This window comes from Myiozetetes cayanensis, unplaced genomic scaffold, assembly GCF_022539395.1.
Source record: "Myiozetetes cayanensis isolate MyiCay16 unplaced genomic scaffold, myiCay2020 scf31, whole genome shotgun sequence".
Lineage (NCBI taxonomy): Eukaryota > Metazoa > Chordata > Aves > Passeriformes > Tyrannidae > Myiozetetes > Myiozetetes cayanensis.
Window position 1 is genome coordinate 1,754,621 of NW_026087533.1, and position 23,432 is coordinate 1,778,052.

A 23,432-nucleotide genomic window follows, 5' to 3' on the forward strand; every position below is an offset into this window, starting at 1 on the left:
GGGGTGCAGCGTCTTCAGCCCTGGGAATGGCTCAGGGTCCCTCCTGTATCGATTGGAATAGGATGTTCCAGAGAAGTGGCTTCCCACTGCCAGAGGGCAGGGATGGATGGGATATTGGGAAGGAATTGTTGGCTGGGAGGGTGGGCAGGCCCTGGCACAGGTTGCCCAGAGAAGCTGTGGCTGCCCCTGGATCCCTGGAAGTGTCCAAGGCCAGGCTGGACGGGGCTTGGAGCCACCTGGGATAGTGGAAGGTGTCCCTGCCCATGGCAGGGGGTGGGAAGGGATGGGTTTTAAGATCCCCTCCAACCCAAACCATGGTGTGATCCTCTGATCCAACCCCAGATCCCTGCACAGAATCAGGGAATGTTAAAGCCCTTAAAAACCATCTTTGAATTGAACACCTGATCCCTGACATTTAACCAGCAGTCCTGGGCCCCTCTGCCCTTCAGGGGTGTATCCCAAGGGATGGGATGCAGCAGGGGGGATGGAGCAGGGGTCCCTGACGGTCTCTCCCCACAGTATGCAGTGTGGCTGGTGCTGTGGGTTGGCTGGAACGCCTTCATCATCTGCTTCTACCTGGAGGTCGGGCGCTTGTCACAGGTAACATCCCCACACCTGCCTCCTCATCCCCCCTCCCCCAGCCTTCCCTCCCCCTTTCCAGCCTCCCTGCTCTCCTGTCCTTCCCCTCCCCTCCTTCCCTGCTCGGCATCTCTCCCTCAGAAGGGACACAGAGGCTGTGAGTGCCCCCAGCCTGGCAGCAAAGCACCCTCCTGTGTGCTGGGGGTGCCTCTCCAGAGGGTCCTGCCTGCAGCACCCACTTCCCAGGGGATGGGAGGGACAGACAGACAGTGCAGGCCAAGGTGGCAGTGGGTGGCACTTTCCTAACGTGCCAGTGAAGGGATAAAGTGGAGAAGGAACACAAGGAACAGGGATGAGCAATTGCAGGGAAGTTTGGGGCAGAGTCACCAGAACCTGGGGAGGGCAGTTGGGTGGAAGGATGAGACCCCCCTGCTGTGCACACCCAATTTATGGGGTCTTCTGGAGCTCTACAAGCTCCACTCAGCCCTAGAGTCTCCAGCAGTGGCTGGACATCATTAATGGCTTTGGGAAGTCACCTGGTGGTGATGGGGTGAGGGTGTGAGGGGGTTATGCCTTTCCATGTCCCTCCACCCCTGTTAAATTACAGCTTTTACACAAAAAAAAGAGCAGAACTTCACACAGGGATGGTGCAGCACCAGATGGTTTGAGCACCCTCAGCCTGTGGCTGAGTCAGCTGTGCAGAGCTGTGCCCTGCTCTGCCACCCCATCCCCAGCTCTGAGGATGCTGTTCCCTTCTTGGGACCTCACAGAGGGCACAGGACAACCACTCCCAAAGCAGGGGAGGACTCCTGGGAGTCTTCTGTGGCTGAGACCATCTTCCCAGGCTGCTCCAGGTCATTTGAGGCTCTTTCAAGGAGCTGAAGTGCTGGATGTGAGCAGCAGGCACGGAGGATGGCAGGGGGAGGATTTGGTGGAAATCCCCAATCTCCGTCACTCTGTGATGCCAGAACACCCCCTGGTCCTGCTTCCAGCACCTGAACCCACATCCTTCAGCTTCACAAACCCAAACCCACTCTCTTGCTATTTTTTTCCACACCCACCAGCAAAAGCCTTTTCATCCCAGATTGGTGATTTCCTGCTGGGGATGCTCAGCAGGTTCCCCATCTCCCAGATCCGAGGGCTGGGGGTGCAGAAGGGGACTGGGAGGAGCCTCCCTGGGGTGGGGGGCTCATCCAGCTGGGCAGTGAGGGGTGGGAAAGGACAGGAAGGGGGTGAGGATTAGCCCTGCAGCCCTGCCTTGCAGCAGAGGAGGGTCCTGCCTGCCCACTGGCACCTCAGAGCTGCTGTGGAGAGGACACAGGGAGAGCTCCAAAGCTTGTAAGGGGGTAACAAGGAGGGGATGTGTGTGGAGAGGCCTCACAAGGCTCTGTGGGGGTGGGGGGGAAGGGGTGGCACCCCAAAACCCTGAGGGAAGAAGCAGGGGTTGCCCTGCATCCCTGGAGCTCGTTGTGGGGGATGGTCCCACGGTCCTGTCTCTGGGGCTGGATGTGACCAGCACACCATAAACAGCTGCTGCCCAAGTGGCCACGCTGGTGACCACCCTGTGCCATCCTCATGTCACCTGGCCCGGATGGTCTGTGACAGCAGCACGGGAGGAGGCCACAAACCCCTGGGACACTGCAGGTCAGGGCGATGCCCTGCTCTGTGTGGCTCCACGGAGCACCCTGGGGTTGGAAAAACCCGTTTTTCTGTCCAACCCTCCCGCAAAGAGCCTCAGCTCCACAGCCTGTGCCTCCTCCTCCTCCTGCTGCAGGACCGAGACTTCATCATGACCTTCAATACCTCACTGCACCGCTCGTGGTGGATGGAGAACGGGCCGGGCTGCCTCGTCACCCCCGTGCTCAACTCCAACCTGGCGCCCGAGGACCACCACGTCATCACGGTCAGCGGCTGCCTGCTGGACTACCAGTACATCGAGGTGGTGAGCAGTGCCACGCAGATATTCCTGGCGGTAAGGGCACCCCTCCCCCGTCCTTCATCCCGAACCGTGACTAAGAGGGCGGGGCTGGCGGGGTCGGGGCGGGCAGAGCCGCCCTGCTCTGGTTGGGGATGTCCCACCAAGGGTGGCGTCTCCAGGGCTGGGGAGGGAGGAGCAGACAGAGCCCACGCCAGCACCCCGGGGGGTGCTGCCCATCCCAAAATCTGGCAGGCTGTGAGCTGGGAGCTGCAAGAATCTGGGGGTTCTCAATGCATAACCCACCCAGATGTGCTGCTCATCCAGAGAGGGAGGGTCCCCCCGCTTCCTGGGGGCTGTCTCATCCCACGGGAAAGAAGCGGGAGTGGGACATACCTGGGTGCAAAACCTCCTGAGAGCCTTGGGAGGCTGCGAGGAAATAAAGCTTTTAAAGGCAGGTGGGGTTCAGAGCAGCCTCTCTCTTTTCCCAGCTCTTCGGGTTTGTCTACGCCTGCTACGTCAGCAAAGTGTTCCTGGAGGAGGAAGACAGCTGTGAGTGCTGGGGCTGTGGGGCATGTGGGGCTGAGCTGATGCCATCCCGAGCTTTTCCAGCGTGGCAGCTCCTGGCTGGGGCCAGGGGAGTGATGGCTGGGTTGCAGGCAGGGTCAGGAACCCCCACTAGTTGGGGGTTTTGCCTCATATTTCCATCCCTGGTGTGGCAGATGTGCTGGGGTGTGATGTGCCACCAACACAGCCTCGGGGGAGGTGCTGCACCCCAGGAGGAGGGGACAGGGACAGGGAGCCCTGAGCTGCTACATCACAGCCCTCGCAGCCCTTGGGTGCAGGAACAGAACTGGTTCCATCCAACATGGGATCAGGCTTCATCCCTGCACTAAGAGGCTGAGATGGTCCCATCCCTGGTCCTCACACCAGCATCACTGCACTGCATCCAGCTCCTGTGGAATTCGGGGTGCTCACCCCTGTGTGCAGCAGCTGCGGGTTGGATTTGGGGCCAGCACTGCTCTCACTGCTCCCCCTGACCCAAATTCAGGGTTTCTCCCTCAGGACAGAGCATCTTCCCTGGGCCAGAGCATCTCCCCCAGGTCCCTGGTCTTAGCGGCAGCAGGGAGTGTCACCCTTGCTGTGAAGAGCCACCTCCACATCCTGAAAAATTCCCACTGAATGCTCCCTGTGCAGCTCCAGCCCCGTGGGAACGCTGGAGAGCCCTTCTACCTGCTCACATCTCCAGAGCCAGCCACCACCTCCCTCCTCCCTGACAACCACAGGGGACTGGAGACAACGAGCTGGGAATACTGTGTGTCCCCAGCCAGCATCCCCACAGCCCCCCTCACTGCTGGGTTTTCACCCCAAAACAGGTGGAAAAAGCAATTTAAGCCAAGTTCCAGGGTAACTTTTGTCCAACCTGTGTTGTTCTGCCCGGTCTGCCCACGATCCCTCAAACATCCCGACCCCAATTAACCAGGTGGCCGAGGCTGTGGCCATCCGAGTGCATTAAAAGCTCATCTGCCATTAATTAATTCCTGCCAGCTGGCAGCTCCCAGCAGCCCCACCGCAGGCAGGGATGTTCCGCATGGCAAAACCACCCCAGATGCGCTTGGGGTCAGGTTCCTTTCCTGGGATCAGCACCCCGTCAGTGCCACGGACCCACAAGTGGTCCCAGCCCAGTCCCGAGGGTTCCAGTTTGCAGCAGCCCCGTGTTTTTCCCCCGCTTTGGTCACCGGAAAAGCAAAATCTCCCTGTGAAAGTGGCTGCTCCCTGCGGGAATTAGGTGTTTCCATAGCCAGGAGCATGCAAAAGGGTTTGTGCACCGGCGGCGGCTCCAGAGCCTGTTTGCATTCAAACAAACTCCTGCATTCAATACACTTTTAATATTAATGCTGCTGCAGCCCAGGATGCAAATGCATCTTTTTAATGGAATATCTTATTAGGTTTGGAAATGGATGGATGGCGACAAAATCGGGAGCTGGCTGAATGTTAAGTTGGGAAGATAAACGTGCCGGGAGGGGTGGGGTCCCCCCCATCAGCTCCCCTGCTCGTGGACACCCGCCTGTGAACCCGCCCCGAGCACAGCCCCGTGTTTTGTTATTTTTTGGTGGGGGGATGGGTTGTGCTGCGAGTCCTGGAAAGGCTGGATTCCCCTTTTTCTGGTGCCCATCCCTGTGCCAGCGGGAGGGTTCAGGTCTGGGGACACGCAGGTGGTCGCGGGAGAAGTCGGGGTACCCCCGGACACCAAGTGCTGCCGGTGCTGGGCTCTGACGCTGTGACTGCCCCGGGGCTCCTCGGGCCGGGGCTGGGCTCTGGATGCGGATGAGCCGCGGGGCTGGGAATGTCGGCGGCGAAAGCTGCTCTGTTGTGTCTGCAATTCCCATCAGTGACAGCCTTGAACGAGCCGTAATTCCCCCGCAGTTCTCCCTAATTGCCCACTCTGCAGACAGTGAGAGGTGATTTCACCCACCTTGTCCTGCCGGCAGCGCAAGGACCTTCAGTGGTGAGGAGAAGGGAGCACAAGGATCTCAGCGAGTCGCTCCAGCTTCTTTCCTCTGTTTCTCGCTGGTGTTTTCCTGGGATGTTCCCATGACCTGCGATGTTGCAGCAATCCAGGATGCTGCCCTGAGCTGGGGTGATGCCCTGGCCTGGGATGCTGAGGTGCCCGAGGGTGCATTTCAAGCTTCCTGAGGAGGTTGTGGAGCCTCCTTCCCTGGAGATACCCAAAAGTCATCCCAACACAACCCCGAGGGATGAGCTCTGGGGGACCCTGCTTGAGCAGGGAGGTTGGGCTGCATGACCTCCAGTGGTCCCTTCCAACGTGAACCAGCCTGTGATTCTGATTTCCCTGGGATGCAGCACTTCCTCAGGGTGCTGTGGTGACTCAGGATCATAGAATCATGGAACAGTTTGAGGTGGAGAGGACCCTAAAGACCACCTGTTTCCACCCTTCCAGAGGGGCAGGGACACCTTCCACTAGCCCAGGTTGCTCCAAGCCCCATCCAACCTGGCCTTGGACACTTCCAGGGATCCAGGGGCAGCCACAGCTTCTCTGGGCAACCTGTGCCAGGGCCTGCCCACCCTCACAACCAACAATTCCTTCCCAATATCCCATCGAACTTGTGTCAGTGGGAAGCCACTCCCCTTGTCCTGTCACTCCAGGTTTTTATCCCTCTCCAGCTCTCTTGGAGCCCCATTAGCACTGGAAGGGGCTCTCAGGGTTCCCTGGCTGCTTGCTGAGATGCTGCACTTCCCTGGCCTGCAGCTGCAGCCCCACGGGTGCCCTCAGGGTGGGGAGGGAGGCAGGGAAAGACACAACCACCCCCCACCCCGTGCCCACCCAGCTCACCTCCCCTCTCTCCCTGCTCTCCCCAGTCGACTTCATCGGTGGGTTTGACTCCTACGGGTACCAGGCACCACAGAAGACGTCACACCTACAGCTACAGCCGCTCTACACGTGAGTGTGTCCCTCCCCCCAGCCCATCCTGCTCCAAGCCCCCTCCAACCCGGCCTTGGGCACTCCCAGGGATTCCAGGGGCAGCCACAGCTTCTCTGGGGGTGCTCAGGGGTGCAGGACCCCCTCCAAGGCCCCGCACTGAGATCCTCCCGTGGCACCCTCATAACCCAAAGGATTTGGCCCCCGAGGTTCCATCCTGGCTGGGCAGGTTTTTTTTGGGGGGGAGGATGCCCAGGGTGGGGTTTGCTGTGTGTTTTTGCTCAGTCTCACCCTGGCAGAGCCCCCGGGGAAGCAGCAGCTCCTCAGAGAAGCACAGCTGACTTCTCTCCCCTCTCCCTTACCCATTAAGCTTCACTAGATAAACACTCCAGCGAGATAAGGCTGCCGAGTCTAAAGGGATTAACCTCTGCCCGCTGCCAAAAATTAATTATATTTTCAGCCTTGTATGCAAATTCAAGGGCACAATTAGGGATGCAAAGAGGGGCTGTGGTGGAACAAATGCATCTGTGACAGTGCTGGGCCCTCCCCGTGTGCCCACCCGGGTGCTGTGCCCCCCTGGGAGGAGCTGGTCCTTCCCTGGAGCCCTCCCAGCCCTCCAGGGTTATCATTTTTATTTACTCCAGTGTCTTGGAATTTTATTTATAATTTATTTTGTAATAAATAATACACAATTTTATATTATAAATTATATTTATTGATATTATTTACATTGTTATTTATTATTCTATTCTATTTATTTATATGATTACTTCAGCATATATATATAATATATACTATATACTTACATAATACAGAATATATAATTATATATAATGTATTTTATGTATTATATATAATATATATGAATTATATCTATAATATATAATATATATTATATATAACATATTTTATATATTATGTATAATATATAAACATTATAGCTATTGTATAATATAACATATAATATTATATATATTATATAATAGATAATATATATTATATATTATATAATAATATGCAAATAATAATATTATATATAATATTCTATAACATAATGTTATATATTATATATTACATCATAATTTAATTATATATAATATAATCATATAATAAGGTTATATAATATATATATAGACATTCCAATCTATAGAATATATAAATAACTTTATTTATAGTGATGGGAACATCAGGATTTGGGGGGGATATCAGCTGGAATATCCATTTTAAGTGGTGGGAACATCAGGATTTGGGGGGATATCAGCTGGAATATCCATTTTAAGTGGTGTGAACACCAATTTTAGAGGCACAGGGTGAGGTGGGGGGCTTGGGTGAGGCCACTCGTGTCCCCAGGGCCAGCTGGGCAGGACAGCAGGGCCACAGCCCCAGAAATTAGAGCTTGTTCTGCAACTTCCAATTAGCCCTAATTGAATTAATCAGCAGCAGTGCAGGGGAGGGCTCCCACCCAGCGGGAGGAGGAGGAAGATGTGCCACGGCAGCACCTCGTCCCCCTGGGTCCCTCCTGCCCAACCAGGGTGGCACCAGGCCCTAAAAATGTGTTGTGGTGTCCCCCCAGGATGGGGCTCTCTGCTCCAAAATCCTCCCTGTAGCACCTGGGAAACACAGGCTGGGAGCTGAGACCTGGGGCATTCGTGACAGGGGGGTATGGAGGGTGGGGGGACCCCCTGGTGCCCCATGGGGGGAACTGGGGGTGTTTGTGGTGTGTGGGGCTGGGGCTGGTCCTGTGCTGCACCCTCAGATCTGCCACGATTTCATCTAAGCCCCCCCAAAAAGTGGCTGGCTCAGCCCACCCCAGGGATGGGATGGGGGGAAAAATCAGGAAAGGGGAAACCCATGGGGTGAGATGAGAACGGTTCAATAACTGAAATTAATAAATATATAATAACAAGACTATTAGCAATAGCAATGGTAGAAATAATAGCACTAATAGTATTATTATATGTTATGTATTATATATTATATATTGTATATGATAGTATAATTATATATATTATATGTAGTATTTTAGCATAGTGGCAGCTGTAGTAATTACAATAACTAACATTATGATGATGATGATGATGAAAAGAGGAATAAACCCCAAGCACACTGTGCCACCATGGGGGGGTGGGAACATGAACCCCTTGGGCCTCCCCAGCCTGGCCTCTGTCACTCTCTGACATTTTTGGGGGTGAAAGGAGGGCAGTGGCCCTTTTCGAGCCACCCCGAGTCAGCCCCGCAGGTCCCTGTGCCCAGGGCTGTGACTCCTTGTCCCCACAGGGGGACACATGGCGGGGGTCTCTCTCCTGATTCCTCCTCTGCATTTCCAGGTCTGGGTAAATTCCTTCTGCCCTGGATCCAGCCCCGGAGCCAGCGGTGACAGGACCCCCCTGGAGCCACCACCCCCCCGATGACACGACCCCTGGAGAGGGGGAGACCCCACAAGGAGCACCCCACGACCCCCCAGAACGGAGCCAGGAGCTGCTCATCCATCCCGCCCTGGAGGCCTCCAATCCCGAACCGCTCCCAGCGGGATTTGGGGGATGGACACAGAGGGATCCCTCCCCAAGCTGTGCCAGCCCTTTGGGCTCCAGCAGCCCCGGGATGGGGACATGGGGACACGCAGGAAGTGGCAGCAGGACACTGATTGCTTCTGTTTGTCCCAGCCTGGCTTTCCTTGGAGCAGAGGGGCCCTTCCCGGTGTGCCGGGAGCCCGGAGTGGGATTGGGGCAAAAACCAGCGGGTTTGGAGCAAACTGGGACCAGGGGCAGGGGACAAACACTGCTCTGGGGACAGCAGGGCACAGAGAGCAGCCTCGGCCTCCCTGGGTTTGGGACAATTTCCTGAAACTCTGGATCTGGGGGTCGGGCTGGCTCCAAAAATGGGGAATTTGCTCACAGAAGGAATTTTCCAGCCCCCCTCAGCTGGATGAAACAGCACTGAAGGGACTCAGCCTGGGACGAGGAGGAGCCTCGAGGAGCTGGATCTGGACAGCAGCATCTTTCCTGGACCACCCCCCCAAATCTGGGGACAGGAGGGGACACACAGCACCCCAAAAACTCCCCTGCCAGCCCCTCCATCCCTCCCACATTCCTGGGGGGACCTCTCCAACCTGGCAATAGCAACGCTGCTGCTTCTGGCACAGCCCCTTTCCGGCTGTTTTAATGAATCTAATGAATGTTTTGGGTTGGTTTGGGTTTGTTTGGATTTTTTTTTTTAATTAATTATCGGTTTGGGTTTTTTTATTTAATTTAAAAGTGCCTGAGTAGACTCTGGCTGAGCCACCCCCCAAGGCTGACATCGTGCCTTCAGCAATGCTGTGCCCCCCACCAGGGCAGCCCCTGTGCCCCCCAGGGGCCTCCCCCTCCAGCCTCTTCATCCGTGGGGGTCTCAGTGGTAAATCCATCCATCAGCTTCGGTGGCAGGAGAGGGACATTGGCACGAGGGGAATGTTTTGGGTGGGGAAGGGGGGAGGATGTGGGAGGTGTGTTGAGTAGCAAAGGAAAACGAGCTGGGAAGGAAAAGCCTCAAAAGAAGGACCCAAAAAGGGAGTTTCCTGAAGCATCCCAGCTCCACCAACCTCGTTGTTCTCCTTTTTTTTTTTTTTTTTCCTGGAGGTGGGAATGAGGCTCCTTCAGGATCCCTGGATCTGGCCCCAAGCCCACCCTTCACATCGGGGGAGCAGGGGGTGTCAGATGAACTCCAGCTCCCAGGTGTTTGTCCTTCAGTCCTGGGGTATTTGGGGACGTTTTTTCCCACCCTGGAGTGATTTTTTCCGGCTGAGGTGAAGTGCCACCACCCCGAGCTGGGACGAGCTGCAACCGCCCCACAGCCCCTCCACCACCTCCAGCCAAGCTGTGAACTCTACAGGCAATAATTTATCCACCCTGTCCCCCTCTTTTTCCCAAGGAAAACCGTGTTTTTCAGGCAATGCATCCCCACCTCATCCCCCAAAACATACCCCCCATCCCCAAGGGCTGCCCAGCCCCGGGACCAGCAGCATTTTTGGGGGTTTATTTCCCTCTCCAGGACAGAGGACGCTCTCGCTGACCCGCCGTGGGATGGGATCGGGATGGAACCGGCAGACACCCACCTGCTCCAAACCCTTCTCAGATCCATCAGGAAGCAGAAGGACAAGCTTGCTGGCCTCTCAAACCCTTGGGCAGAGCTCCCTGCCCCGGGCTTGGAAGGAGCCAGGCACCGGCGCTCTGTTCTTTTCTTTCCGTTGGCTTGGTTTTCTACGAGCCCGTCTTTGTAATGTGAACCCAGGATTTCTTTTCTATTCTGTAATTATAAAAGTCAAAGGAAAGTTTCAGCTGGTGGTGTTCTGCTTCTGGCACCTCCTTGTGTGGTTCAGTTGATTAAAAAGTGGGGGGATGGGGTTTTTTTTTATTTATATTTAATTTTTTCCTTTTTGTCCCGCATTGACGCTGCCACCTCCTTCCCGAGGGATCTGCATCCCCTACCTTTCCCCATCTTATGTTATAGAATCTCAGACTGGTTTGGGTTAGAAGGGACCTTAAATCATCCCATTCCACCTCCTGCCATGGGCAGGGACACCTTCCACTATCCCAGGTTGCTCCAAGCCCCATCCAGCCTGGCCTTGGACACTTCCAGGGATGGGGCAGCCACAGCTTCCCTGGGCAACCTGTGCCAGGGCCTGCCCACCCTCACAGGGAAGGATTCTTTCCTAATATCCAATCTAAACCTACTCTCTGGCAATCTGAAGCTATTCCCTCTTGTCCTGTCCCTCCAGGCCCTTGGAAATTGTCTCTCTCCATCTTTGTTGTCAGCTCCCTTCGGGCATTGCAAGGCCACAATTAGATCATTCCAAAGCCTTCCCTTCTCCAGGTGAATCCCCCCAGCATTCCCAGCCTGGCTCCCAGAGCAGAGGGGCTCCAGCACTTGGCCTTGCTAAACCTCATGAGATCCCAGCCCTTCTCTGGATGATGCCCTGGGAAGAATCTGCCTCTTCCCTCACTGCCCTCACAGGTGAATCCCTCCCTGGTAGTAAAACAACACGAAAAAACCCCCTTTAAAATAAGAAGAAAAGCATCAAAGCACCATCCTCTGGGCTGGGTGGGGGTGCCAGCAGCATCCTTCAGGCTGGATGTGGGATACTGGAGTCTGGAATATCCCATCCCTGTTCATGGGGGCAGCCAAGGGGGTTAAACCTCCCTTCTCCTAAGAGAGATATTAATACACACACAAAGAAGTATTAATAACCCCCCAAATAAACAATAAAAAACACCCCCACCTGAATAATATTAAGACCCTCCCTGGGTAAGCTGAGCACCCAAAATCAAGTTTTCCAGGCCTGCCAGGAAGGGAGGGTATGGATCCCCCAGATTGTGGCCACGGCCCCTGGGAAAAGTTTCCTTTTCTCCCCAGATATTCCCATTTTCCATCACCAAAGCAGCACTTTCAATCCAGTTTAAAGCTGCCCCTTCAGGGTGATGTTTGCTCCACACATGGTTCCATTCCAAGTATCCAAAGATATTTCACTTGCTCTGTGTTTAATTGATTCCAGCCTGGATTTTGGTTCCCAAATCTCTATCCCTGTGGGAAGGAGCTGGCTTGGGAAGAGGCTGGAGCACAGCCATCCCCAGCAGCCCTGGGTGTCCCTGGGCCAGGGTGGGTGCCCCTGAGCCTCCTGGACGTCACCAGGTCACCCCCAGGTCCCACTGGCTCTGCTGTGAGATCCCATCCCCAGGCTCTGGACTTTAAAAACGGGTTTCCAGGCCTAAAATCTATGGATTTTAGTGGGGTGTCCAGGGATGGAAGAGCTACAGAGGGGTGTCCCAGCACCCTGGGGACAGGGGTTGGTTTGGCCAGGTCAGGGAGGGTGGGGGTGAAGGTGACCCTCACTGAGGGACAGGGGTGGGACAAGGAGCCTCCAGCTCGAGTGTGTCCCCAGGGAGGGGACACAAAGGATCCCTGCTGTGGGTGCAGCCTCTGGGGCATCCCATGGACACACTGCTGGACCATCCCACTGCTCCTCCTCCCCAGATGGGAGGAAAGAGGGAACCTGTTTGCCTGCCCACACCCATGGATCTGCCTCTTGCCAAACAACCTCCTGCTGCCCAGCCTGTCCCAGCCTGTCCGGGCACGCCAGGAAAGCCTCCAACAGTAAGGCTGCTCCAGCCTCTGGCCTCTCCATGCCCAGGTTCTGCCTCCTTGGATTCTGCCTCTTCCCTCACTGCCCACACAGATCATTCCTTCCCTGGGAGTAAAATAACAAAAAACCCCCAAACTTTCAAAATAAGTAGATTTATAATAAGGGCTGTTAAGGGCAGGTGAGCACCAATCTGGAGGCTGAAATAGGCTTCTTAAAGTGGTTTTCAATTAAAATCTTTAACTCTGAGAGACATCTTCCACTTCATAAGCAAAGGCTTGGAACCTTTGGTTTTACAGCCATAATTATCTTCCGAGAGCAGCAGGAGAAATTCTTCCAAATAAAAATGATTACATGGGTGATTGTCACCTGCCACCTGCACCGTGTGACATCCCTGTCCCGCTCCCACCTGAGTCTGGAGCCAGGGCATGAATTCAACATCCCCAAAAACACCATGAGGCACCTCAAATGAACAAAAGCAGTGAGTGTGGGCATGGCATTGGTACCCACAGTCCTGGGGGGGTTCACTCTGAACCCCTCACACCCTGGACCAAGGCAGGGCTGTAATTACAGAGTCCAAGCGTCGCTCGCTGTCGTGAACAAACCCTGTGTCACCCTAAACAGGAAGGGCAGGGAGAAAAACGAGTTGATTTTCTTCCACCCCAAGCCCGGCGAAGAAGTGGCTGAGGAGCAACAAAGGATTAATTTACCCTGAGCAGAAGCTGCGGCTCCCGCCCGCGGGCACCGGACCCTGGTAAGGCACAGATGGGGAGGAGTAAAAAAGCCGCTTTCACAACCCCGCACAAAGGCATAGAGACGCTTTTCAGGGGCTGGAGGAGAGCTGGGCACCCAGCTGCCCTGCTCCAAGGTGTGCTGAGCTCCAAGGGAATGGCAGCAGAGCAGGAGGGAGGCTGCAGGAGGCGGTGGGTGAAAGGAATAGCGGTGCTTTGCCCTTTGGAGGGATGCTCAACACTTGCTGCTGGGGGTAAATCGATTAAGAAAAGTCTTTTGGGCCTTGTTTTTCCTCCTTTGATTTGAGGATGCTCTCCAGGGGTCCCTCCCAGGTGGGAGATGTGGTAACCCTAAAAGACACCCTCCTCCTGAACCCACTTCACCCGAAATCCCCAGCCCTTCCTCCCAGGGCAGATGCCCTTTGCAGTGCTCCTGTCACCTCTGCTGCCAGCTGGAGGGTGGCACACGGGTGGGTGTTCACTCACAGGAATGTTGGAGGGATGTGATGGCAGCTCCAGGTTTTCCCTGCTGGGTGTAGTGCAGCCATGGGCACACAGAGGAATTTTTCATTCCATATGTATATATTTAAATTTTTATATATTTATTTTTATTTTTATATATGTATGTATCTATTAATATGTATATATGTGTACATATATTAAAATATATTTTATTAATATAGAAATATATTAATACATAATTTTATAAAAATAGTATTCATATATATTACTATTTTTAGATATTCACATATATGTATATATGTATATATACATATATACACATACATATACATATATATGTATATATTGTGTATATATGTAAAAATATATAAAAATATTTAAAACATATTTTGTGAATATATAAAAATATATTTCATTAATACATAATTTTATATAACTATATTAAATATTTCATATATATTTTATATATTCACATATATGTGTCTATTATATGGATATATATACACATATATACACTTGTGTATATATGCACATATTAAGTATATGTGTACACATATACAACATATTTATGAACATATATAAATATATTTTATTAATACATAATTTTATATAAATTTAATAAATAAATCGTGTATATATTTTTAATGACCACCTATATATATGCATATACTATATGTATACATGCATATATACACATATATACACACATCCATGTGTATGTATGCACTATGTGTATACATATACAACATATTTTGTGCATATGTATAAATATATTTTATTAAGATCTAATTTTACGTAAATATATACAATAATTCACGTATTATATATAAAATATATGGAGCCATCACTCTGCAGGAGCAGCCAGGATGGAGCGAAGCAACACTCTGTTCTGGCCCTGCCAGAGACCCAGCTCCAGATCAGCGAGTTTTCCCCGGAGGGCGAACCAGCCCCTCTAGGCACGGACTTGCTGCTCCCAAACCCCGCTGAGGCACCGAGGCTTCTCCGGGTGTTCCCGAGCCTCCCTCCCACCCGTGAAGCGGGAGCTGCTGCGAGGAGCTCAGGGCTGGGAAGCACCGTGACACCCCTGCAAGGTCCAATGCGTGGCATCCGAGGGCTGCTGGGGCCAAGCGAGCAGCAGTGCGGTGGGATAAATCATCCCTGGCCCCAAGAAACCCCCAGGCCTCCCTCCCTGTGAGCAGAAGGAGCTGTGCTGGGAGGTTTTCCCGGCAAAGCCCTCGTTTTTCCATGCGCTGCCCAGGCAGCTCCCGCTGTGCAAAGCGCCTTTGCCTCCGGGCCGGGCGGCTCCCGCAGCTCCTGCGACACGCGGGACGTGCCAGCAGAGGCAGGAGGTGGCCGGGACGCGGGGCTGTCACCCCGGGCCGGGCTGAGCTGCAGGAGGAGCAGCAGAACCACGAGAGGCACCTCCTGCGGGGGGGAAGGTGGAATAAACCGGCCCCCACCCGGGAACAGCTTCCACGCGGTGCCAGGGAACAGCTCCACGCCTGAACCAAAGGTGTGCGTGAGTGGAGGGACAGCAGGAGCTCAGCTTGGCACAAAGGGCTCTCTGGACACAAAGAGGGGAGGAGGAAAGCACCCAGGGAGCCCTGAAGGTGGTGGCAAGGAGGTTTAGGAGGTGCCAGCAGGGATTGGGTATCCTCTGATCTTGTGGTGTCTCCAGCGTGCTCTCGATCCTGAGATCTCCACCTCGACATTGTTTCTGGTTGGCTCCCAGTTTTCTCCTCGTGGTTTGTATGAATTATTCACCCTTCAGCTGTGTTCTCAGAGGTAAAAGAGCGAGAAAATGAGGGGCAAGAAATAGGAGGAGGCAGAATAAGGTGGCAGGTGCTGTCTGATGGTACCTGCTGGGAGCAGAGAGGCTCCACCTTCACCCTTTATTGCTCAGCAAACGCTCCTGTAACACCCTGGATTTCAGCAAAATCGCTCAGAGAGAAGAAAAGCAGAAGCATTTCAAGCATCAGCCCTCTGTCCTCCATGCTGTGAACTCCTTCCAGCTTGGGCAGGAGGGGACCCAGGGGTCCCACACCCCCATCTCCCCTCTGCCCCAGGGCAGAGCCAGCCCTGTCACCTTGTCTGTGAACCCATAATTAAAGCCTGGATCTCAAAGCCTGTGCCTCAGGGGGCTGAATTAAGGTTACACAGGTAAATGTGACACTGGTATTTCCTAAATCTGAGCACAAGGAGTGAGCAGCTGACAGGTTGATGTCCCTTGAAATGTGACAGGTTTGGGGGCTGTTGTCTTTTTTCTTGGCTGGGAACGGAACAGGGAACACACAGTGAGCAGAGCAGTGCCCTGGGGAGGGCCCTGGGAGGCAGCAGTGACAGCCTGGCAGCAGGAGCTTGGTGTCACCCTCTGCAGTGTGACAAGGACAAGAGCAAATTGGACAAATTGAACACCAAGAAATAGCGTCTGGGAAAGCTGGAAGCAAAGAGAAGTGAGATTGGGGCCTGGGAAAACCTTGTGGCTGGCAGACCCTGTGCTAAGAATCACAGAATATCCTGAGCTGAAGGGACCCATAAGGATCATCCAGTCCAACCCCCAGCCCTGCACAGACACCCCAACAATCCCACCCTGTCCCTCTGAGCGTTGTCCAAACATTCCTGGAGCTCTGGCAGCCTTGGGGCTGTGCCCACTGCCCTGGGAAGCCTGTTCTGTGCTGAGCACCCTCATGAGTCACTGCTCACCCCTTGCTCCTGTGTGGGCACTGCTGCCCTGTGACTCTGCCTCCAGCAGTGGGGCATGTTTTCCAGTGTATAACATATTCCAGTAAATAGCTCTGGCTGCAGGGGAAGGATCCTCTGGTCTCAGTGTTGTGCTCCAGCCCAGCTCAGCTCTGGAGATGTTTATAAAACAGAGGAAGGGCGACATTTTGCAAGGACAGAGAGTGAAAGGACAAGGGGGAATGGTTTTAAAATAAGAGAGATTTAGATTAGATAGCAGGAGGAAATCCTTCCCTGGGAGGGGGGAGGCCCTGGCACAGGTTGCCCAGAGCAGCTGTGGCTGCCCCTGGATCCCTGGAAGTGTCCAAGGCCAGGTTGGAGCACCCTGGGCTAGTGGAACGTGTCCCTGCCCATGCTTCAAGATGAACTTCAAGGTCCCTTCCAACCCAAACCATTCCATGATTCTATGGTCTATGACTCCATGATTCTGTTGGAGAGGCAGGAGGAAAGTCAGAGCATCCCTCTCTCCCATTTTCCAGAGCCGAGGAAGAGCTGATGCAATGCAAATGAGGCCCACGGAGCTGGCAGAGGGAAATCACTCCCCACGAAACGCAATCAGGCTACGGGACTGCGAGGAGAAGTCATGTGGACTGAGAGGGTAACAGGCTTCCAGAGGGCTTAGTCATGTAATTGCCCGTTGAGAAAATCCAGCCTGGATGTGTCTAACGATAACAAACAAGCTGGGAAGCTTTAATCAGCCTCCTGCTTCAGAGCTTTGCTGATCAGAAATCGGGACAAGGAATGGGGTGGGGGGGATGATCCTCAAAAGGGATGTCACAGGAAAGACCCACTGAGGACATGGTGTTGCTCCTGCCAGTGGCAGCAAACAGGGATGAGGTGCCAGCAGTGGTGTGAAATGTCCTCAGGCAGCTTTTACCTGCCTCACTGGTGGGGCATCAGCCCTGTGTCCCATCCCCTCACTCCAGGTGGGTTTCCATACCACACAGAAGGGATTTTGGATTTTGGGGTGACCCAGCCAGACCACACACAGGTACAACCCTTTGACTCCCCAGGCTGTGACTGTCGCCTAGAGACATTTTGGAGGTACAGATGCTGTGAGAGGGATGTGGATCCTGCAGCTCTTCCCAGCTGGATCTCCACCACAGGGTCAGCAGGGACACTGCAGCCAAGTCCCTCCTGGGAGGGTGGTGCCACCACCCAAACTCTCCTGCCTGGAGCTGCCTCGCAAAGCCACAGGAATTTTCAGCTCCCATCAGTTCCAGAGCCTGGGTTCCATCCAACTGCTTCCCCCCCTTGGCACAACACTGACCTGTCTGCAACTTCTCGTGGGGTGGTGACTCCTCATACCCCAATCACTCATTTATTTAATCCAGCAGCACCTCTCCCAGCAGCTCTGGATCCCCACAGGGTTTGGCTGCGGGTTCAAAGGGCTGATGGAAAGGTGGGAATGTGAGCAGGGCTCAGCCCCTCTCTGGCTGCCGTGACACGTCCTGGCACCGAGGCCGAGGGGGAAAACCCAGGTGGTTTATAAAACAAACAAGAATTTCCTTTTTCCTGGTTTACAGCTGCTGCAGGTTCTTTGTGTGGCTGCTGTTTCTGCAGGTTTCTCAGTTAACTGTTCCTTAACAGGCTGGATCAGGGGGGTGGCAGAGGGGCACTCAAGGATCCTTCCCAGTGGCACTCAGCACCACGAGCCTATGAAAACAAAACCCATTCCTTTACCAAACATTTTCCCTACCAAAAACATTCCTTGCTGTCTGGTCCCTGGGAAAAACACCTTATTGAACCCACAAGAGTGAAAAGAATCCTGTGTGTCTCGTCTTATCCTGGATTTAACCCACTCTGGATCCCATAAATCCATCCTGGTTGTATCTCCACTTCTCCAGGGCACTTTTCCTGCCTGCTTCTGGCTGTCTTCTCCTGCAGTGACTCTATCAGCTGTGGCAAACTGGAGGGAGGACTGCAGAGGACATCACTGGGATCATAGGATGGGTTGGGTTGGAAGGACCTTAAAGCTTATCCCATTCCATCCCCTGCCATAGCAGGGACACCTTCCACTAGCCCAGGTTGATCCAAGGCCCGTCCAGCCTGGCCTTGGACACTTCCAGGGATTCAGGGGCAGCCACAGCTCCTCTGGACAACTTGTGCCAGGGCCTCCCCACCCCCACAGCCAAGAATTTCTTCCCAATATCCAAACTAAACCTACTCTTCTTCAGTTTGAAGCCATTCCCCCTTATCCTGTCCCTCCAGGCCCTTGGAAATAGTCTCTCTCCATCTTTCTTGTTGGCTCCCTTCAGGTACTGGAAGGTCACAATTTGGTCACCCTGAAGTTTCTCTTCTCCAGGCTGAACAGTCCCAATTCTCTCACCAGCAGAGCTGCTCCATCCTTCTGATTATTTTTGTGCCTCCTCTGGACTCGCTCCAGCAGCTCCATGTCCTTCCTCTGCTGGAAGCCCATCCTCCTGAGGTGCAGAGGAAGGCATTAGCACAGCTATTTTCTAACCACGGGACGAGTGGCACAGCTTTTCCAGCTGCCTCCACGACCACAGAGAGGAAATAGTGGGATTTGCAGTTAAAGACCCTCAAGACATCCCCCAGAGTGGCTCGGTCCTTGCACCCGGGTGGGGGGCTCTGTGTCAGGCTGAAGCACAGCTGATGGGTGGGAGCTGCTTAGAAACTTTAATTTTAGGGGGCTTTATTTTTCACAAGGAAAAGCATCTCTGCAGCCAAAACGGAACTTTCAGACTGGGCTGTTGCCAAGGTGGGTCCACAGCCAGAATTCCCTCCGGTTTTGCCGTAACCACAGCGTTTCACCAGCTGCTTTTAGACACTTGGCTGCTGACTCCTGAAAAAGTCTGAGCTGGGTGTCTCAACAAGAGCTGGAAACCCAAAGGTGTTGGTGGAAACCACGGGTTTATCTGCTCACTGAAAGCTGCTGCTGCAGAAATGGGGGATGTTTCCTGTCTGGGGGACGGCAGGTCCAGCCCACAAGGTGTTTTATGTGCGTGCAGGACTGGGCTCCCACGGGAATGTCCCTGATTTTTGAGGTGTCTTTTATCCTTGTGGAGCAGCTGATGGAGCCTTGGATGGGTCAGCAAGTGCTCAGGGACCAGCACTGCAGCTGCCCAGCCGGTCACTGCTTCGTGTCTGGGGTTTGACAAAACGCCCTCCCAGTGATGCAAGTGAATGATGCACTTGGCTCTCCAAGGAGTTTTTGGTCAAGCCAGCACATTTTGAAAATATTTTGCGTAAAGACCTCAGCAGTTTTTGGTTTGGTTTGGAAAAAATCAAGCCATCCAGTGGATTTATATCTTCTTCTGGTGGCCAACAAAATGTTGGTGCCCCACTGAAGGACGCGACAAAATCTCTCCGGTTTTTAATTCCAAGTTGTCACTGAAATAAAAGTGCTGGATCTGCCTATGCTTCCCCAAGGCTGGGGACAGCCAGAGCTGCCTGGGGCAGTGCTGAAGCCACTCACCTGTGATATATGGACACGCTCAATCAATTTTCTTTTCCAGGTGAATCCCCCGCCCCGTGCACGTGTCTGCTCCGTTGGGCTGTGGGAAGCTCTGCTCCCAGGAGGATGAATCACAGCAGTGCTGACTTCATTTGCTCTCGGACTCCTTCAAAGAGAAGATGATGTTGGGCATTGTGCCACCAGGAACAGTCTGGGCAGAGCATGGATGGAGGGTCAGGACTTGGGCATTTGGCTTGGATGTGTAATTATGACGTTCAGTGAAGAGCAGAGTTGACTGAAGCCCCTTCTGTGGTCAGTGGAGGGAGAAACGTCCTTCTAGTGAGTCATTATGGGGGTAGGAGAACATCAACCACTTCCTGGAGACCTCTTTTGCTCTTTATAGATGAAGAAGTATCCCAGGATAGCTTATGCCAGGTCTGGGATGGGATGAGCCAGGGCCAGGCAGCTGGGGCTGTCCGTGGTGGCCAACAGTGCAACAAAGATCAGAAGGACATTTCCACACCCAGGGGGACAAAACCACCAGGAAGGTCTTTGCTGTGGAGGTGGAAGTTATTTCACTGCTCTCACTGACTCTTCCTCCCACTCTGCCGGCTCTCTGTGGCTCTGAAGCCTCCAGAGCAGCACGTTCTCCCAGTGGGAGAATTTCCACAGACTGCAACAAGGTGGGAGCTCGGGCAAGGTCTGAAGGGGAAGAGAGGATGGCAGGCAGAGGGAGGCAGGAGAAGCTGTGGGAGAGATGGAAGTGCTGGAGGTGAGACCCAAACTCAGTCCAGGGGCTGCATGTCCCAACCTGCCATTTCTCTGTGCCTTCCTCCCTAAATCAAATGAACTGCCTGGCACATGCAGGGTTTAACCACTCGTGCTTCATCCCCAGCAGGACTCCTTCCCTCCCCTTCTCATTATACCAGTATAAATGTAATTATCCCAGGTATAATTAACAGAAACCGTGTTTCCAAGTGTCAGCAAGCAGCCTGGGTGTGTGCTGCAACCTGCAGTGGTGGAGCTGTTATCTCTGGCTCACAGCAGAGGGTCAGCACAGCTTGGGGACCTCTGTGCTACCCCCAGCACAGGGAGGGACAGCTCAGGGGCCAGTGTGACAACACAGCACCCCAACACACTGGCCAGCAGGAGCAGGTAGGGATGTGCCAGCCCTCCTGCTGGGCTCTGCAGTGAACACGTGGTTTGGAAAGAGCTCCTCAACCTCTCGTGCTTCACAGCCCAAATATTTGTCACCCAGGAGCCATCACTGGTGCCTTGTATCGGCCCAGGGTGCTCAGGAGATGGGTGGGACCGAAGGAAAAGGGTGTCTGGACAGATTTATTTGGTCTGGTGCCAACAGGACACAGTTTCACTCTTCACCACCACAGTGAGAGGTTGGCCTTGCTCACACCACGGGCATTTTGGGGATGTAGCACAGGCCACCATAGAATCCTGGAAACTTAAGGCTGGAGAAGCCCTCTAAGATCACAGAGTCCAACTGTTAACCCAGGACAGCTGTGTTCACCACTAACCCATGTCTCTGAGTGTCACACCCACACACCTCCTGAACACTCCCAGGGGTGGTGACTCCACCACTGTCCTAGGCAGCCCCTTCCAATGCCTGACCACCCTTCTGGGGAAGAATTTTTCCCAACATCCAACCTGAGCCTCCCCTGGCACAGCTGGAGGCCATTCCCTCTCCTCCTGTCCCTGTTCCCTGGGAGCAGAGCCCGACCCCCCCCAGCTCCACCTGCCTATCAGGGAGTTGCAGAGCCAGAAGGTCCCCCCTGAGCCTCCTTTTCTCCAGGCTGAGCCCCCCCAGCTCCCTCAGCCACTCCATGGCACTGCAGAGCCAGGTCTGGGGCTTCTGCCAGGCTGGCTGTGTCATTCCTTGTGTCAGGGCAGTGCAGCTGGGCAGAGAGAGCTGCACTCCATCAGGGACACCGGCCAGGAGAACCTGCTGAGGTTCCTATTCCGGGGCAGAGCCTGGAGGCAGCCAGGCCTCGCTAACAGGAGCTACTCGTTGCACAGGATCCACCCCACAGCCTCCTGTGGGGCGCTCAGGGCTGTGTGGCAGCTCTGCCAAGTGCCACAGACCTTTGCTGGCACCACACTGAGCAGCTGAGCCCAGCAGAGCTGAGTTTGTCACAGCCAGGTTCTGTCAGGTCACATAAGCCACGCCGGTGCTGACTGAAGAAACCTTTGTGTGGCTGTACAAGGCTTGGCTTAAAAACCACCATCAGCAGGGAAAAACCTCTGCTCAGTGCTTATCCTGGGGGTCTCCTGTCATGCCCAGCCTGGGTACTCAGCACCAAACACATCAGCTGTGTTTCCCCAGGTTTTTGGAGGTTGGCTGGAGTGAAGTCCTGCTTCCCAACCAATCCTGGCTGGGCTGAGGTCCTGCTTTCCAGAAAGTCCTGGCTGAACTGAGGTCCAGCTTCCCAAGGAGCCCTGGCTGGGTAAGGTCCCGCTTCCCAACCAGTCCTGTCTGGGCTGAGTTCCTCCTTCCCCACAAGCCCTGGCTGGGCTGCACATGGAAAAGGGAATGTGGTTGTGGATACACCCATCACCCTGGCAGCCCTTCGGGGAGAAAATGGATGCAAGCCACGCACGGTCTCAGATGGATCCAGCTTCACTCGTGCTTTAACGACAGATAAACCGGGCTTGAAGTTAACTTCATGTACATGAAACCGTAACTCAGAAAAGCTCGAACTAAAAGGGGACATTTCAGTCCCACGGGCTGCAGGTCTTATCCCCTAAAAGGGGGAGCCCTTTGAAGCGCCGCAGCTGCTGCCGCTTCGCTCCCCGTGCATGCGAGGGCACGTCCCGAGCTCCTTTCCCTGCGCCGGCACTTCCCATCCTGCTTTCCCTGCGTGGACGAGAGGGAGAGGGAAAATATTCCACCAAAGCATCTAACCCCAATTCCCCCCCTCCCCACCCCAAACCCCACGGGAGCCCAAGACCCGGAGGCAGGATGGGCACAAAGGCGCTCTCCCCACCACAGAGCTGCCCCTTTAACATGGAGGAGCGGGGGCAGAACTACCGCTCCCGGCGTCCAGCGCCGGCTCTGATGCCCGGGCTGCGCGCCCAGCGCCGCACGCCGGGGGCTGTAGTTCCTCCGCGGTCCCGGCTTGGTGGGGAGGGGGAGGCGAAAAACAACCCACCCGCGTGGTGTTTGGCTGCCGGTCGGGAAGGTGGAGGGCGAGGCGGTGCCGCTCTTGGTGCCCCCCCCCCGGTGCGGGTCATCGCTGCTGGGGCAGTGCTGGTGGCACAGCTCGGGGGGCTCGGGGTGCCCCTGCCTGGTGGGCTCCGACTACCCAGGGTGGTGCTCAGAGTGCATAAACTGGAGGGCTCGAGGTGCCCAGGCTGGGGGGCTCAAGGTGCACAAGGTGGGGGATTAGGGGTGCCCAGACTGGGGGGGCTCGGGGTGCCCAGGGAGGAGGGGCTCAGACTGCCCATGCTGGGGGATTTGGGTTGGAGGGGCTCAGGGTGAGCAGATGGGGGGGGCTCAGGGTACCCGAGCTGGGGGGCTCAAAGTGCACAAGCAACGGGGGCTCAGGGTGACAAACCCGGGGCGATGTTTGAGTTTGGGGGGGGGGCCCAGAGAAGATGGGGCTCAGAATGTCCAGACTGGGGGGGGGGCTCAAGGTGAGCAGACCTGGGGGCTTGGGGTGCCAAGGTGTACAGGTGGTGGGAGCTCAAGGTGCCCAGGCCGGGGGGGCTCAGCCCCATCCATGCTGAGGGGAGCTCGGGCTGGACTGGCTCAGGCTGAGCACACTGAGGGGCTCAGTGTGCCCAGGCCGGGGGGGGCTCAGCCCCATCCCCTCCACGCCAGCGAGCGCCGGTGGGGGGAACTCGGTACCGTGCCCGCACCCGGGGCAGGGTAAAGCAGCCGCACTGGGGGTTTGGTGAGGGGGCGATCCCGCTCCTCCCTATCCCCCCGTTCCCATCCCATCCCATCCCATCCCACCCCGGCCCGGCCCGGCCCGGCGGCGCCCGGAGCGGCCTCGCCTTCCCGTGGTGCAGCGCGGCCG

The 23,432-nt window shown here is 54.7% G+C and overlaps 1 protein-coding gene across 3 annotated transcripts in view; it reads left to right on the forward strand.

Annotated features, from left to right (window-relative positions):
• NKAIN1 (sodium/potassium transporting ATPase interacting 1) overlaps window positions 1–10,222 on the forward strand; it is a 29,383-nt gene extending 19,161 nt beyond the window's left edge. For 2 of the 3 annotated variants that reach the window (XM_050326244.1, XM_050326245.1), the window contains exons 3-7: window positions 520–600; window positions 2,354–2,551; window positions 2,986–3,046; window positions 5,876–5,957; window positions 8,264–10,222. In XM_050326244.1, the coding sequence (XP_050182201.1) occupies window positions 520–600; window positions 2,354–2,551; window positions 2,986–3,046; window positions 5,876–5,957; window positions 8,264–8,273 (432 nt within the window). In that variant the 3' untranslated portion in view covers window positions 8,274–10,222. The remainder of the gene's footprint in view (window positions 1–519; window positions 601–2,353; window positions 2,552–2,985; window positions 3,047–5,875; window positions 5,958–8,263) is intronic. The other variant, XM_050326247.1, reaches the window with a different exon arrangement.
• The last annotated feature ends 13,210 nt before the right edge of the window (window positions 10,223–23,432 follow it).